Here is a 16,856-nt window from a genome sequence, read left to right as displayed (position 1 = left end):
AGGCTAACCTAAAGGTCTCATTAATTTCCATGTTGCCTCTGATGAGAATTTAGAGGGGGCATAATGTTTAGCAATATGAGAATCAAGCTGCCTATTGATTTGAAAAGTGCTTCAATGCATTTGGTGGCCCCAGAATGACTTCTAGTTTTAAACCTTACTTGAAAACATTGAGGGGATGGGGGGAGGGGTGGATAAAGCAAACAGGTTACCTTGGTTTAATATTCTCAAGATCAAGCTTGTCAGTGATTCTGTCAGAAAATTAATCCCGAGGTAGAAAAATCAATTTGAGAACAAGTCTGGAATAGTCTTTGGACTCAGCATGGTGGGGATGGCTCAGCAATCACACTGCTTCTCTGTACAAACGTTATTTACTAAAGGTCTTGCTTCTCGATTTCCCAAATATGCGCTACCCATAAAATACCCAGATTAGGCCAGGATGACTTTGTCTTGAAGACAAAAAAGGGTGTGCTTTTTGAAATTCTCAGCCCCAAATTAGATTCCTTCTTATCAAGCTTCACACGGCTTAGCTCTCCAACAGAGGCCATGCCACAGCTGCCTGCTAAAGGGACAACAGTGACATTCGCAGCATGATCAAGTGGCCAGCTGTGGTATCCCTGGCTCTGAGGCTTTCTCCTCCCCATGTGGCAAAGCCCTGCTTGGAAGAAAAACTACTACAGATCACAAAGCTAAGTGAGCGGGCTGCTGCCTCCTTGTACCCACATTTTATGGCATGCCAAGCACGAAGCCCTCCCTGTAAATCAGCCCTCCCTCAACTATGCAGCTGTCTCAGGGAACAGTAGGGCCCCACACCATCCGGGGTTGCCACCAACCCCTCAGAGCTGCAGCAAAGAATTCCTTACATCATGCCCAGATTATGATTTCCACAATGACTCAGTCTATATCCAGTAACAGTCTGGAATTCATCCATAGACCATTTCTCATCATATGTCATTTAGAATGCACTGACTTCCATAGCCTCCACAGCCAAGGCAAATTCACGTGTCATTTGCTATCAGGATAAGCATGTTTTTCTTTCTTTTTTTTTTTTTTCCTTTGAGTTCCAGAGGTGTGGTCACAGTAGTTAAGAACATAGCATTCGGAGTCAGAAAAACACAAGTTCAAATCCCAGCTTTGCCTTTTACTATTGGGTGATGTGTAACCGTGTCTCTCTGAGTCTCAGTCATTCATACAATCATGCATTGCAACAGGGTCTCTCTATGTAGCCCAGGCTGGCCCCAAACTCATGATCATGCTGCCTCACCTCTCTCCAGTACTCCCTTCATTTTAAATAGGAACAGTAGCATACGCATCATGGAGGGCTTAAGGGGTTAAATGGGATCATATGTGGAAAGCTAAGTGCCAAGCCAAAAAAAAAAAAAAAAAAAAAGACAAAGAAGAGTTGTTATTCAAAGATTTATACAATGATATAAGATAAACCTAACAAAATTTCTGCAAAAATGTGAAATAAACAAAACAACAAAACAATTGCCAAGTGCTATAACTATACTAAATTTGCTATTATTTGTAAATGGATGATTTTCTGTTACATACATTATGTTAACTTTAAGGAGACTGACCAGTAATAACTACACCCAATCATTTTACTTAAATAGTTTTATTTATTTATTTGCAAGGGGGGGGGGATGAGAATGAGTCTGGGTGTGCCAGGGTGTCTTGGCACTGCATATAAATTCCAGATGCAGGTGCCATTTTGTGCATCTGGCTTTATGTGGGTACTGGGGCATTGAACCCAGGATACCAGGCTTTGCATGCAAGTGCTTTAACTGCTGATCCATCTCTCCAGCCCCAAATTCTCTCTCTTACTGCATCACAGTCTCAACATGGCCAAAGCTGAACTTGTTTTCTGCCATAAGATGTGTCCCTGAGTAAAAGACAGTCATGACTCATATAGACTCCTGAGTCAAAACGCAGTGAGGAATCTTACCCTTCAACTCTCCGTCTTAACAAGTGTTAGTCATTACGGATTCCATCTGGGACACTCCTCCCAACACACTGTCCCCTAATCAAAGGCACATGGCTTTTCTCCTTAACAGTGGCTATCTCCTCCCAATGGACATTTAGTCCAGCCCACACCAAAGCAATTATTATGTGACTTTCTTGCTTAAAATGCCTCAATGACTTTTCATTGTGCTGTTGGGGGGGGGGGATGTCCCCAAATCTTTGTCGCAGCCCAAAGCCCTGTTCTATCTTTATCTTGCCTACCTCTGTGGCTTGCTCTCTTTTCCTAGTTCCCTAGTATTTCCCCAGTGGGACACTGCTTTTTGCTGCCTAGGACTGACTACTCTCTTTAAGCCTGAATGACACCCATTCATCATGGGTCTGTCTTCCTTATACCTCTGGTGGCACATTCCCATTCATCACGGGAGGGACATCTGTATATTCATCTGCGCTCTGTCTCATCTTGCCTAGCACCCTCAGAAGGGCAGGGCGAGTTCTCCCTCTTCATTGTTTAGTGCTCAGTGGCTGGCGCATGCTGGGGGCGCTCCTCGGTATTTCTACAATGAATAATGGATGGCATCTTCAGAGACGACTTGCAAACTTGTTTACAGCTTGTGGATCTTGATGATTAAAATCAGGGCTTCCAGGATTTCAAAATTCCGAGGGAAGCTCTGGCCTGCTTAGGGATTCTCCTCTGTCACCTGCAGCCCAGATGGATTCTGAAAAGCTTGTTTCAGCAAAACACACAGAGGGAGGAAAGTTGGGTTCTGTCCCTGAGCTACATCCACTGTTTCAGATAAGAGAAACTGACTTCAGAAGACTCCTGACCTGGGCACTCTTAGCAGAGAAGGAATGGACAAGTGACAGGGACTAGAGAGCAGGACACACACGGGGGCTTCGTTCTGAGAAGAGAATGGGTAGTGATTTATGAACACACTGCTCACACATGTGCTTGGGCTACATGGGTAATATCACCAGTTTTCACAGAAGAAACACACACGCACTGTTCTCTTATGTGACAAACACTGGTGTAGTACTTCCCTCACATGCTTTTAAAACTATTCAAAAATTTATTTTATTTATTTGAGAGAGAGAGAGAGAGAGAGAGAGACACATAGAGTGAATGGGTACACCAAGGCCTCCAGCCACTGCAAATGAACTCTAGGCACATGTGTCACCTTACGTATCTGGCTTACCTGGCTTCTAGGCAATTAACCCTGTGTCCTTCGGCTTTGCAGGCAAGCACCTTAACCACTAAGGCATCTCTCTCCCACCCTGCTCCCCCCACCATCACATGCTTTTTTAAAAAATTTTTTTTTGTTTATTTATTTGAGAGCGACAGACACAGAGAGAAAGACAGATAGAGGGAGAGAGAGAGAATGGGCGCGCCAGGGCTTCCAGCCTCTGCAAACGAACTCCAGACGCATGCGCCCCCTTGTGCATCTGGCTAACGTGGGACCTGGGGAACCGAGCCTCGAACCGGGGTCCTTAGGCTTCACAGGCAAGCGCTTAACCGCTAAGCCATCTCTCCAGCCCCCATCACATGCTTTTTATATGCTAAGTTGTACATTTGGACAGTTGTTTTCTATGTCCTGTGTTTCTAGGTCTCTTTAGCCAGCAGTTCTAATTCTATGTGTCATAGGACAAAGGAAAAAAAAATGAGTAGTTCAAGGAAGACCTGATAGACCTCTGAAGCCCTCTTGGATATCACTGGAGAAGGATGTGTCAAGGAGCTGTCTCCACTAGTCTAAGTGGATGCTGAGCCTCATGTGAACAGTCCTGAGTGAGGTGGGGATGGGGCTGTATGTTTGATACTTCCAGAGCATGTAGCTCTTCCTATATTAATGAGAGAAGGTGTCATGACGTTCTTGCTAAATTTCCACATCACAGTCAGACTCCTGAATGCCTTGCTTTTAAAGGTTCTCTCTTTAGCACATGACTAACTGAGTCTTATTTGGTATGAAAGAGGCATGGCAATCCTCACAAAGCATTGGGCCTCCATCTATACCTGCTCTCATAACCCATGGGTAAGAAAGTCATAACCCTAAAGCTGCAATGTTTCAGTATTTGAATGAGTGAATTTTGCTCCATTCTTAGTTGCTAAATCTATGTGTAAAAAGCATTAAGCATAGGTACAAAAATATGGTATTGTTTTTGGTTATCCTCTGCTTTTCTTCTATTAGGTAGCCTCCTAACAGCTCTTAACATGTGAAATGTTTTGTGGCATTTCTGGGAGAGTGAATCACTATACAACCACTGTGATTTTCTGTCTACTTGCATCACTCATTTCTGTAGATAGTGCACTTTCTTTGTATTTATGTGCTTATCTCATCCTTTGGATTATATGAGCACTTAAAAGAAGGACGCCCGTTTTATTCATGACCACCTGAGTATGTAACAATATGCTTGCTATACTTATAGGACTTAACATATCTCTGTTAACAAGAGAGCAAATGAATAATATTTCAAAGAGAATATAACGCATTTCTTACCTCTTTTAATGATCTCAGAATTGGATTAGTTACACCTCACTAGCCATGTTGAAATCATATGAAACTTTATTTTATTGACTGACTGGTTGATTATTGTGCTGGAAATTGAACTCAGAGCCTTGAACATATCAAGTGAGTTCTCTAGTACTATGCTGCACCCCCATGACAGAAAAACATCAATGCCGATAATCCTATGGGCTAATGCCAAAGTTTTCGTGTGTCAGACCAGGTGCATATTCAAGTCCTATGCCCTCAGCTCCATGAATGGAGTTTCAAATATCTGCTGAAATTCTGCTCGCTTGCCAGTGGCAGACCGAGCCTGAGGCCTGACATTCTCATCCTCTAATCCTTGGATTTTGAATTTACTGATCAAAGAACACACAGAGGCTCTTCTCACTTCTTTATCTTTCTGATAGACTTCAAGGTTTTTGGAAATCTCATCTACCTGCCAGAGTTTGTCTTGAACTTGCTACATTCATGTGTCCCCAGGAAAAGCCATACTGGGCTTGCAGACTCGCTAGTGAACAGCAACTAGATCCTGATGGGGCTTACCTCAGGGCAGCAGAGAGTGATAGGCCCTCTCTACCTTGCTTTACAAGGGGACATGTGATGGTGAGCGGTTCTTCAAAGGTCCTGATTATTTCAGGAGCTGGGAGGTATATTTATGAGATAACTACCAGGAAAGGGCTATTTGCAAAGAGCAGACTTGGGTGGACCTGGCCACGTAACTGGGACAATCAGGTAAGTACAGGTTCTTAACTTCCACCCACTGGAATATCAGTTCCTTATTGTATGTGGGAACCACAAGGGTTTCACCCAATGTGCACCAGGGATTTTCATCACCTTGAAGCCACAGGACTCTTGCAGATCATTTTGTCCCTGTATGTTTAGACTGTGTTTATTGGGAATCTCACAATTATCATCCTCTCGTTGCTGCATTGCTTTCTGGCTTGAATGAGATGATGCCGTGATGTGCCAATGTGCACAGAAATTACATGTTAGTGTGGACACATGAAATATACAATGAAAGCTGATTGCTCATGGCAATAGTGCCATCACATTTTCTCTTCCTTTTCTACTCCTCCATCTTATCTGCTCCATGAAGACTTTCTACACAGAAATTAATGTTTAAAACAAGAAGTCTGACCAATAGACCCCAACAAGGTTCAGAAAATCTTATTCAGCCTGGAAGACCAGCATGATTTATGATAAGATTCTGCCTCCAGCTTGGTTGAACAGAGGTTTTCAGCATAGCTGTTTACTAGATAACTATAGTCATGCAGTTGTTTAAAAATTATCTAACGCAGGGCTGGAGAGATGCCTTAGAGGTTAAGGCACTTGCCTGCAAAGTCTAAGGACCCAGGCTTGATTCCCCAGTACCCACACAAGCCAGATACATACGATGGAACGTGGATGTGGAGTTCATTTGCAGTGGCTAGAGGCCCTGGTGCACCCATAGTCATTCTCTCCCTCCTTCAAATAAATAAAGTCAATGAAAAGTATTTAATACATTGAATACCTACATATAATTTTTATTGACTTGACATCTTTTAAAGTTTAGATATTAAAGTTGTAGGCATGATTAAAAATAACGCATAAACATAATGTATAATTGTCAGAAAATAAAATTAAACTTGGGAGTTATTGTGTCAAGGTTATATGACATATTGCTGCTCAATACTTCCTTTAAAAAACTTTAAAAATCTTAGATAAGAAACAACTCCAAATGCTATAGCTTTCAAATGTGCTTCCAGCCTGTGTGCAGAAAATCTACTGGCCATTGCTAGGATCATGACAGATTCTTTCTATCTTCAAACTTGAAATGATTTGAGAACTTTCTAAAAGGTCTATAGGAATGAGAGCCTCTCTAAGCGTATTGTTCATGGTTCTCCTCGACAAGCAAACAATAGCAGGCGGAGCCCACACACCAAGGAGGTGAGCGTCCGGCCCTTCAGTATCTGGTCAACCAGATCAACTCCTTCACTGGCAATCACAATCCCTCCCACCATCCTGTGGCCCATGGGCCTTTCAGGCTATTAAATCACATGTGATTTTGGAAGATCAGTGGAGGGGAAAAATAGTGGAAAAACGACAGAAACAAAGTGAAGCAAAGCAAAGTAAAACAAAACAAAAGGCTAGACGCTGAGATCATTCCAGACTCTTTCTTCCTACCTTGAGTACTGCCCCTTTTTTTCCTGTTTGGCTTCTCACAGGTATCAACCTGATAGGGAATGCGGGAGGGAGTAAAGTGAGCTCCCACAGTGGGTGAAATATAAATTAACATTGTACTTCCACCAGTCTGGAATCAGGGCTTGTTTTCAAGTTCTCCCCAAATGCTTAATTTCAAATGAGTCTTCATTTATTACTTCAAGAAAGGCCAAGTGCATAATTTATTAGCAGCTTTCAGTCAATATACCGTTATAAGCATGTTTCCCATGAGCCTTTGAGTAAAAATATGTTATGCTAATTCTATTAGTTAGGTACACAAGCTCTACCTAAGAGAATGAAACATGCATTAAAAGGAGACACATGTGAACAAAGGCATACCTATCCACCTACTGTCCAGGGTCAAATTTTCAAGGGATAAGGAGAGGTTAAATCTGTCTCCTCATTTATACCAGCAATGCTTCTCCCAACCAGAACTCTGAGTCACCCAGGGCCATGTGCAGATGTCTCAGGGTCCAGGTGACTTTGCTCAGAGGAAGAGAGACTCACCGGGTCTCCAGTGGCACGTTGCTGTTTAGCACCCAGCTGTCCTGAAGCTGAACTGACTCTGGTGTGGTGGCCAGGTCGTTGGGCGCTGGAGCAGGGGCGTGGATCTGGCTCCGCCGATTGGTCAATGAGTTCCTGTTGAGGGAGTTGGCAGAAGAGTGATGATGCGAAAGCGTGTGGTTGTGAGGAGGTGGGAGAGGGGGCCTCAGAGTCGATTGGCTGTGGTGGTTTGGAGGGCCTGGAAGAGAGGAAGGAGAAAGTATCATCAGCATTTACAGATTCCAGTCTCTGTCAACTGTGGCTTGTAAGCAAAAGTCCCCAGAGCCACAGCACCTGAAAACCACAAACCAGAGAGGCTGATAGGACTGCACAAACAAATAGGATGTTTTCACTTGCATTCACCCATATGCACCTGATAGAGAATGAAGAGCGAGGTTAGCAATAGCCAGTTGATGAGAGACGGCCAGTGGAATGACTTAAAACCTATTCACTCATAGTGCAATGTAAGTAACAACATGGATGATCCTGGTGGTTACATGTTTCTAATCCATTGTTCTGATAGACCAGAATGGATTACTTTCTTTGATAGCAAAACACAAATCCAGCTGTTCTCATGGAAGTGGAAAGTACAATAATGGCCTGACATGATGGCACACGTTTTTTATCCCAGCACTCAGGAGCAGAGGTAGGTGGATCACTATGAGTTCGAAGCCACCCTGAGACTACATAGTGTATTCCAGGTCAGCCCAGGCTAGAATGAAATCCCACCTTACAAAAAACAAAACAAAATAACAACAAAAAGAAAGTACAGGCTGAGGGGGATGGCTTACTGGTTAAGGCTCTTGCCCACAAAGCCAAAGGACCCAGGTTCAATTCCCCAGGACCCACATAAGCAGATGCATAGGATGGTGCATGAATCTGAAGTTTGTTTTCAGTGGCTGGAAGCCCTGATGCACCCATTCTCTCTGCCTTATTCTCTCTCTCTTTCTCTGGATAACTCTGTCTCTCTCTCAAATAAATAAATAAAACTAAAGAAGCTGCTCTTTTAAAAAAAGAGAAAGTACAATAATGGAACAAGAAGGTAAGAGATTATAAGAGAAATTTATAGTTAAATAGGGAGAATAAGGGTTCTTCTGTGTGATAGAGTAACTATAGTCAATAATAATGTATTTCTAAATACCTAAAGTAGGATATTTTGAGTATTTCTTCACAAAGAAACAGTAACTTTCAGGTGGCCAATGTGCTAATTAACCTGATTTGATCATTACACAATGCACAAATGCTCAATGAAACATCACATGCTATCCCACAAATTTGTACAATTATATATGAATTACAAATAAAGTTATGAGATTAATCTTTCTAAAGATAAGAATTGTTACACTCCCAGCCAGATGGTTTCACATATAAATCCCCTCAGGAGACAGGCAGGAAGGTGAGGCAGGCCAGTTGTGGACTGGGTTGAACTAGAGGGTCAGGGGACAGTCCTCAAGGGCTTCAGGCTAAGTGTGGCTAGTTGGGAACTGGGAGGGCTTAAGGCTGACATATCTTCTAGTTTTGTGGGAAAACTTGCATACCTGGACTTTGGGATGCATTTCTCTGGGTTTTTGATATGTTGCAAGCAACTCACATAAATAGATAGATAAAATAAATAGGCACAACACACAGATATTTGTATACAGTCTTTAAAATAAATAAACACGAGAGTCAACAGAGCTATGAACACATTCTGATCTGTATGTGGATAGCTGCTCTCCTCTCGGAGATGAATCCCACTCTCTCCACAAGGTCAAGGGAGATATTTTCAAACCACGATCCTTACTCAAAATCACATCCTAGTTTTCAAATAATGAAATCCTTTATCCTTGCAAGAAAAATGCATACACAAAAGCTCGACTTCTGGAAATATCCTCTACATGGACGAAATCTGCCTGAGGTTTTTGCAACAACCGATTCTGCATTGACACAATGAAATATTTTAAGCACAATGAAAACGAAAGCAGTTTAACTCTGTGATGGAAGCCTATAATTTCTTTTTAATGGATGCCGAAACATGACTTTTAATTTGTGTCCTTTGAGAAAGTTTTTTTTTTTTTGAAGCCTCAAGTCAGGGTTGGCAGCTCACCAGGTGACTGCTGAGCCCTGTCATTTTGGCCCCTGCCAACTTTTAAAATCCCTAGCCCCTGCTGTCCTGGCTTTAAGAAGTTGGCTCAAGTCATTTAAACAAGCAATTTGACACAAATTTCCAACTACTTGTCTCCTTATGTGGCCGGGTTACATCTCCAAAAGGTGTAATCTACATTCTGGGCTTCCTGGGAAGCTTGCAGAAACATTCCGAAGGAAAGACAACATGTCAAAAAGATACTAGGTTTGGAGCGCGTGAAGCCCAACAAAAATAGGAAAGAAAAATACAGAGGAAATTTGTTCATTGAAGTTTTCATCTCTGTGTTAAAATTGCTTGAGAGATTTTTTTTTTAATGTTCAGAAAAAGACAACTAAAATAAAACCCAGTGGGAAATGCCACAGTACAGTTGTATAGATTTTAAATCGTGTCCTCTAAATGAACCTGTAATTCATGCTTTACATTATGCATCAGTGACACTTTAAATATATCTGTGGGGGAGTTTCATAGCTATAGCAGGCTATTATATATTCTGGCATTGTTTTGTATCTAGTGATGCATCATTACATAGTTATTTAGCATTTGTCTGTCTCCTATTAGTGGAAAGAGGTGGGCAAGGGGGCAAAATGATGTCATAATGATGCCTCAGAGATGCTTTCCAAACCCCTCACACAAGGTTCATGAATTCTCATGCCTCTCTTCCCCACTCTCAACTTCCATCCAAGTGGTATCATTATTCCCCATTAGTTAGGTAATTATGAGACTTGCCCCGGGAAGAGGAGGTGAGTCAGTGTACAAGTGAGAATCCACCCACCGAGCCCCAAGTCCTGACTTTCTACCTTCCTCTGCCCCACCTCTGTAGACCACACACTCTACCCAAGTACAAAGAGGCCCTGTGTGAGGGAGGCAATTCCCTAAGAGAGTTCCCAGAAGCTCCTGCTTGGGGGCTATGCACCCCACGTGTTTCCTGGCTTACAACTGTGTGGCCATCTCTGCCCGTTGCTGTTGGGTGTGGGTGGAATGATGTCTGAGTGTGGGTTGCAGCCAGCGGTGATGCGGGGGTGGTGGTGGGGATCGGAAATGGAAGCACCCACTCGGTTGCTGTACAGTGTGTTCCAAATAAAATGATTGGTAAAGGTTCAAGTAAACTGAAGAGAGGTCAAGTCTCTTTCCACTGCCCAGGTAAGAAAGGCTTAGAACTTTTTGGAGGAAGTGGAGAAAGGAAAAGGAGAAGATAAAAGAACAATCAAGTCTCCATTTATCCCACACCATCTGTGAATCAGCCGATTCACTGCAAATAAAGTAAGTTATTGGTAATAACGAAAATAAAAATTATCTAGGGGCTGGAGAGATGGCTTAGCGGTTAAGTGCTTGCCTGTGAAGCCTAAGGACCGCGGTTCGAGGCTCGGTTCCCCAGGTCCCACGTTAGCCAGATGCACAAGGGGGCGCACGCGTCTGGAATTCGTTTGCAGAGGCTGGAAGCCCTGGCGCGCCCATTCTCTCTCTCTCCCTCTATCTGTCTTTCTTTCTGTGTCTGTCGCTCTCAAATAAATAAATAAAAAAAAAATTAAAAAAAAATTATCTAGAACTTCACTATTGGAGGGGGTTCTCCTCCTTTTTGGGTTTCTTTAGTGTGCATATTACTAAAGGACTCTCCTAGTATATAAATACAATACTACATCATAATACAATTTACCTAGATAAAAACTGCACCACATTAAGTGCTTACCAAGTATCATTATAATAACTGTGACCATAGTAGGCAACTGCCTTTGAGAACTCAGCACCGAGCACCTGCTGGCCTTAAGCTGAGAACCTGGAAAGTCTGACTTAAGCTACATAGCAAGATCCTGTCTCAAGGCAGAACAACAGTCACAACAACAGCAATAAGAAACTGGGTGTTGCTTTTCAGTCCTTCATGACTCTTCATGGCAGGAAAAAAAGAACTGCTATTTTGATTCTTTACCAAAAGCTAAGGAAGATAGAGTCACAGCTTGAAGAAAAACTGACCAGTTTCCCAGGGCAGGCGCTTCCGGCCCATGTGAACGTCAGCGCTTCCGTATACCGCGGTCAGTCCCGCCGCAGCACGGCCTATGCCCTCCTGGTGATTTGGATTTTTTTTTTTTTCTTTTGGTGGACACTTGATTTTGATACAAAAGCTGTCCATGTACTTTGAGATTATTGGTTGACTTAAGGAAAAGGATATTTTGGGCTGGAGAGTTGGCTCAGCCATTAGGGTACCTGCCTGCAATGCTTAACGACCCAGGTTCAATTCCTCAGTACCCGCATAAAGCCAGATGCCCAAAGCGGTACATGTATTTGGAATTTGTTTGCAGTGGCTAGAGGCCGTGTTGCATCCATTTTTTTCTCTCTCTTTCTCTCCCTCTCTCTCCTCTTGCAAATAAATAAATAAATAACAAAAATAGAAAAAGGAAGTTTCTTCTTTGAGTAACGATTCCAACTGAAGCATCAATCTGTAGATTGAGGTCTGGACACGGCCAGTGTTGACCACAGCAAAGATGTCCAAGCACGCTGGACACACGTTGGCTGGAGACAACCAACACCCGAGGGGGGGTTCACACAGCATAAAGGACGCGTTGTCACAGGATCCAAGGAAGTAAATGGTTAATAGCTGGCTATTGTTGCTGAGCTCTGCTTACATAAACAGCCGCAGGAGGCCTTCAGGCTGGGTGTCCTCTTACCCCTGGTGGGGGCATGGAGGTGGTGAGGGTATGGGAAGTGTGGGAGGGCAGGAACAAATGAGATGATCTTGTCTTGCTTTATAGTCAACACCATTTCCCCCCCTCCCCCGGTGATTGAAAAGGATGATAAAGTGTATGAGAGAAAAAATAAGAGTAGGGGCCTGCTTAGCTGCTAATAAATCACTCATTCATGCTAACGGCATGCCCACGGTTGTTGGTCTTTAAGCAACGCAACCCCTTCAGACCCCGGGGTGAGAAATTAACCACAAACTCTTTGCCTTCTACAGACCCACCCCGTAGGAACATGTTGCATCTTGGCAGCAGTTGGAAGATGCTAGAAGTAGGTAGGGGTGGTGTTGGCAGAATGTGAGGAGTTTCTTATAGATGAAAACTGGCATCAAGACATTGTTAAAATCTGACCTTGTATGGGAGTTAAAGGGAATCGGGATGAAGATTTTCAGAATTATCGGCCCCTAGTTAGGACTAAGGAAGGAGGATAGAGTCACATTGGCCACTGGCCTTTTCTCTACCTGACCACATAGTAGACATGAGACCACTGGTAATCTATAGTCTGTTTTTCCAAGTGTGTTTCTTCATCTGTACAATGGGTGTAGTCGTTTTACTTCTTATCTATGATCAATAGAAGAATCAAATGAGAAGGAAGCTAGCATAATTGGCACATATCCTTCTGTGAGATATTACTGCATGCTATTGTGATAGTTAATCTCATTAATTTGACAGGATTTAGAATCACCATGAAAACAAATTTCTGGGAATCTGGGAGGGACTTTCTTTTCTGTTTTTTTTTTTTTTGTTTGTTTGTTTTAATTCCCTTCCACTCTGTGGCTCTTACAATCTTTCCACCCTCTCTTCTCCAATGTAGGAAGGACTTTCTTTATTAGATTAATAGAGGTGGGAGGGCCCACCTTAGGTATGGATGGGACCTTTCTGTGAGGCTAGGGTCGCAGACTGAATAACGAGGACTCTGATTGCTGACTGCAGAGCCCGATGTGACCAGCTCTGCCTCACGCTCCTGCCTCCATGCCTTTCCTGCCAGAGCCTCAAACTGGAAGCTGAAATAAACTCTTCTTCAAGTTGCTTTTGCTGGGGCACTTGCTCACAGCAACGTGAAAAGCGCCTAATACAACTGCTACTTAGCATCATTATTGATGCTAACAGTAGTAATAGGAGCTGCCCCATGCGCGGCTCTGAGGGATATGGACAGTTCCTCCTGGAACACCCAGCCCTGGTTTGTCTGGCTCTTTGAAACAGGAGATCTTAAAGGGAGTTATGGAAAGGGAAAAAAAAAATGTATGGAGTTCAAGGGGCCAGCCTCGGGCCCTGATACCTACAGGTTCAGCCTGAAGAGGGTAGACTAAGTGACATGTCCCTGAACTTCGTTACAGGCAGTCCCAAGAATGTGTCTGTGAAGTGTCGCTGGGATTCAGGACTGTTTCACTTCCATACTCAAAACAATTATTGGTAATGACAACAAAATGGTAATATTGACATTGTTGCCATGAGCCTGAGTCCCCTCGTGTGTTGGTACACAGATGTGATTCCTGTATATTCTCACTCACTGTTAGAAGATATATCCCTTAGTCATTGCCACTTTACAAATCTAGCAAATGAGGTTCAAACCAGCTAAGTGATATGCTTAAAGTCACGTATCCTCTAAGGTAAGAGACAGAGCTGGCTTTTGATCGCAGGCCTCTTCTCCTAGCTGTGCGCACATGAGGTAAGCATGTCCTCACCAGAGATGGAGCAGGCCCACGCTCGTCCAGCCCTGCTGATGTATACTTTGCCAGGCACAGGAAACCAACTTGACTCAGTTTTGTGCACACATCCTTAAAATGACAGAGCCAAGAGGCTTGAGAAGTGGCTCAGTGGTTAAGGTTCTTGCCTGCAAAGCCTAAGGACCCAGGTTCAGTTCCCCAGTAATCGCATAAGGCAGATGGCGGTGCATGTGTTTGGAGTTCGTTTGCAGTGGCCAGGGGCCCCGGCATACCCAACCTTTCTCTCTCTCAAGTAAATAAAATATAAACTATATATATATAAAAAAAAACCTGCCAAGCCAAATCTGAGACAGTGGGGAGAAGAGAGTCAGCCGTCCCATAATCTCCTGGCCTCCCGTGCTGCTTGTACTGGGAGAAATATGCCAGGACAGCAAATGGTTCAGACTCCTTTACATGTCTCCCCGGGGCCCTTCCAAGCTTCCTCCTCTGGCCACACTCCTGGCCTGAACATGAGTAGCAGCTAGGTCTACAGAAGCAGGGCCAAGGGCACACTCTGCCCTGGCTTGTCCTGCCGTGTTCTGACTCCACTAACCCCCTGGGCATGGAAAGATGGAGGAGTTATTCAAATCCAGTCTCCTCTTATGTTTTCCAAGAGATTTCCTGAGTTGTCTCTAAATATCAGGCAGTTTGGACACTGAGTCCGCTCCCTTCTCCCCTGCCTTAGCATCTGCTGAGTGACTTACCACCCACGCATTGACATCCAGCCTCTTTGCTGACCTGCATATGTAGACTAGCTGGTTTCTCCGGGGCAGGTGAACTATCTGAGTTCTTTATATATCCAGCCATCATCTCAGCAAGCTGGGGCTGTGACCTTTTAGAATAAAGAGAAAAGGAAGGAAGGACAAAGAAGTTCCTTTCCTTTCCAGTCTCGGGGCACTTGGCTCTCCTGCTCTGGCCGATACTTCACAGCACAGGGTGGTAACAGGGAGGACAACACATTGTCCTGTAATGATGAGGGGGGATGCCCTTGAAGGGGCCCCCCCCTTCAGTCTGAGCAGAGGGCCAGGGAAAGCAAGGGCTGAACTCACTTGTAGGAAGTGATTTATGGTTCCCCTTGCTTACACAAAATATATAACCTCCAAGGAAAATCACTCCAAGTGCATTTGCCACGACGCACAGATCAGCATGGCAAAAGCAGCAGCATGGGATTTCTGTCCCAAGGAGCAATGCTTTGCGGGCGTAGAGACCGTGTTTTATCAGCTTTCCCTGGATGCACAAGGCAGCAGGGCTGGAGGGCCACCCTCGATCCTTTAAGAGCAATAATGTCCATTCAGTAAGAACTAGTTGTGTTTTAAGCATCTTATGCTGTTCATCTCATCATACTTATAAGGGCCGGGGAGATGGTTCAGTGGTTAGAAGCACTGGCTGCTTAAGCCTGAGGGCCTCTCAGCCCAGTGACTGCCAAGTCAGACTCCCTAGAGCCCATGTAAACACACACACACACACACACACACACACACACACACACACACACACACACATCTGTAACCACAGTCCACAGGGGCCAGGACCAGAGAATCACTGGGGCTTACTGACAGACAACAGTTCCAGTTGAGGGAGAGACTTTGTCTCAAGGACAGAAATGCATAGCTGGGGCTGGAAAGATAGCGTGGTGGTTAAGGTGCGTGCCTGTGCAGCCTAACGGCCTAGCTTTGACTCCGCAGAACCCACATGAGGCAGATGCACATGGTGGCACACGCATCTGGAGTTCGTTTGCAGTGGCTGGAGGCCCTGGCACACCCATTCTCTCTCTCTCTCACACACACATAAATAAACAAATAATTTTTTAAAAAGAAATACATATATGAGTGATATGAAAAATAGGCCATGGGCATGCATCTGGATATACATGTGAATTGCTCTCTCTCACTCTTTCTTACACACACACACACACACACACACACACACACACACACACACACAAATTTACAATGGTCTGATAACTGGATACTTTTCTCCATTTTAAGGGTGAAGCAACTGAGGGATGGGGGGTTGGGCGACACAAGTCTTCCTCCATCACGTGTCATGGACTGTGACGTATATGTGCCCCTCCGTGTAGGTGCTCACGTTGCACACTTCACATGCCTTTGTCCTGACCGCCAGCCCATGGCCTGACTGTATCTCGGGGCTCTCCTTTGTCCTCTGGTGCACTGTGAGCTTCTCCAGGGAGAAAAGGGTCAGTTGCTCTGGTTTTCACAGGACCAGGCTGCAGTGCCTGGTTCAGCTAGTGCCTGGCAAACAAGCAAGTGACCCCGGCGCCACAGGGGCTCATGTGGAGAGGGACCCTGAGATCTCTCCCTCTGTCCTTTGAGTGTTCCCATCGATTCTAGAATCACTGATGGACTTTCCCTAGCTCCACCCATTCTTCTTGCTTGAGGGGGTCCTGTAAGAGAAAAGCAGCAGGGTACACGAAGCAGGTGACCTTGAATTCCTCACTGGTTTTGGTTTTTTCTGTTGCTTGTTCTACCTGGCCACCTCTTTGGTTTCAAATAGCTTAATTGAGATATGATAACATTTCTCTCAATCTCTTTTTTTTTTTTGAAATATGGTCTTACTGTAGCCCAGGCTGACCTGGAATTCACTCTGTAGTCTCAGGGTGGCCTTGAACTCACGGCGATTCCTCTACCTTTGCCTTCCGAGTGCTGGGATTAAGGATGTGTGCCACCTCGCCCGGCAACATTTTTCTCTTTGTAGCATGCATGTCCACACTTAATTTTTTTTTTTCGAAAAAAAAAAAAACAACTTTCCCTTATATTTGTAAGGAGAGAGGTGGTAGAGGTGGAGAAAGTATGGATGTGTCAGAGCCTCTTGCCTCTGCAAACATACTCGAGACACATGTGCTACTTTGTGCATCTGGCTTTATCAAACCCAGACCAGCAGGCTATGCAAGCAAGGGTCACTTACTGCTTAGCCATCTCTCCAGCACAACTTCTTGAGCATACTCACTGAGGTGTACAATGTGCTAATTTCAGATCACCATGCTGCACCCCTTTGAAATTTCTTATCTCCCCCTTTTCTCTCTCAGGGAGACTCTTGTAAATTCCAGTCTACTTCCTGTTTCTGAAGAAGATTT

General features: G+C 44.2%; 1 protein-coding gene across 10 annotated transcripts in view; it reads right to left on the bottom strand.

Annotated features, from left to right (window-relative positions):
• Tenm2 (teneurin transmembrane protein 2) overlaps positions 1 to 16,856 on the bottom strand; it is a 1,398,763-nt gene that overhangs the window by 342,961 nt on the left and 1,038,946 nt on the right. For all 10 annotated transcript variants that reach the window (XM_045152018.1, XM_004661036.2, XM_012949310.2 and 7 more), the window contains one exon: positions 7,167 to 7,401. In XM_045152018.1, the coding sequence (XP_045007953.1) occupies positions 7,167 to 7,401 (235 nt within the window). The remainder of the gene's footprint in view (positions 1 to 7,166; positions 7,402 to 16,856) is intronic.

Source organism: Jaculus jaculus, chromosome 6 (assembly GCF_020740685.1).
Source record: "Jaculus jaculus isolate mJacJac1 chromosome 6, mJacJac1.mat.Y.cur, whole genome shotgun sequence".
NCBI lineage: Eukaryota > Metazoa > Chordata > Mammalia > Rodentia > Dipodidae > Jaculus > Jaculus jaculus.
This window is presented reverse-complemented; position numbering and strand designations above follow the sequence as displayed.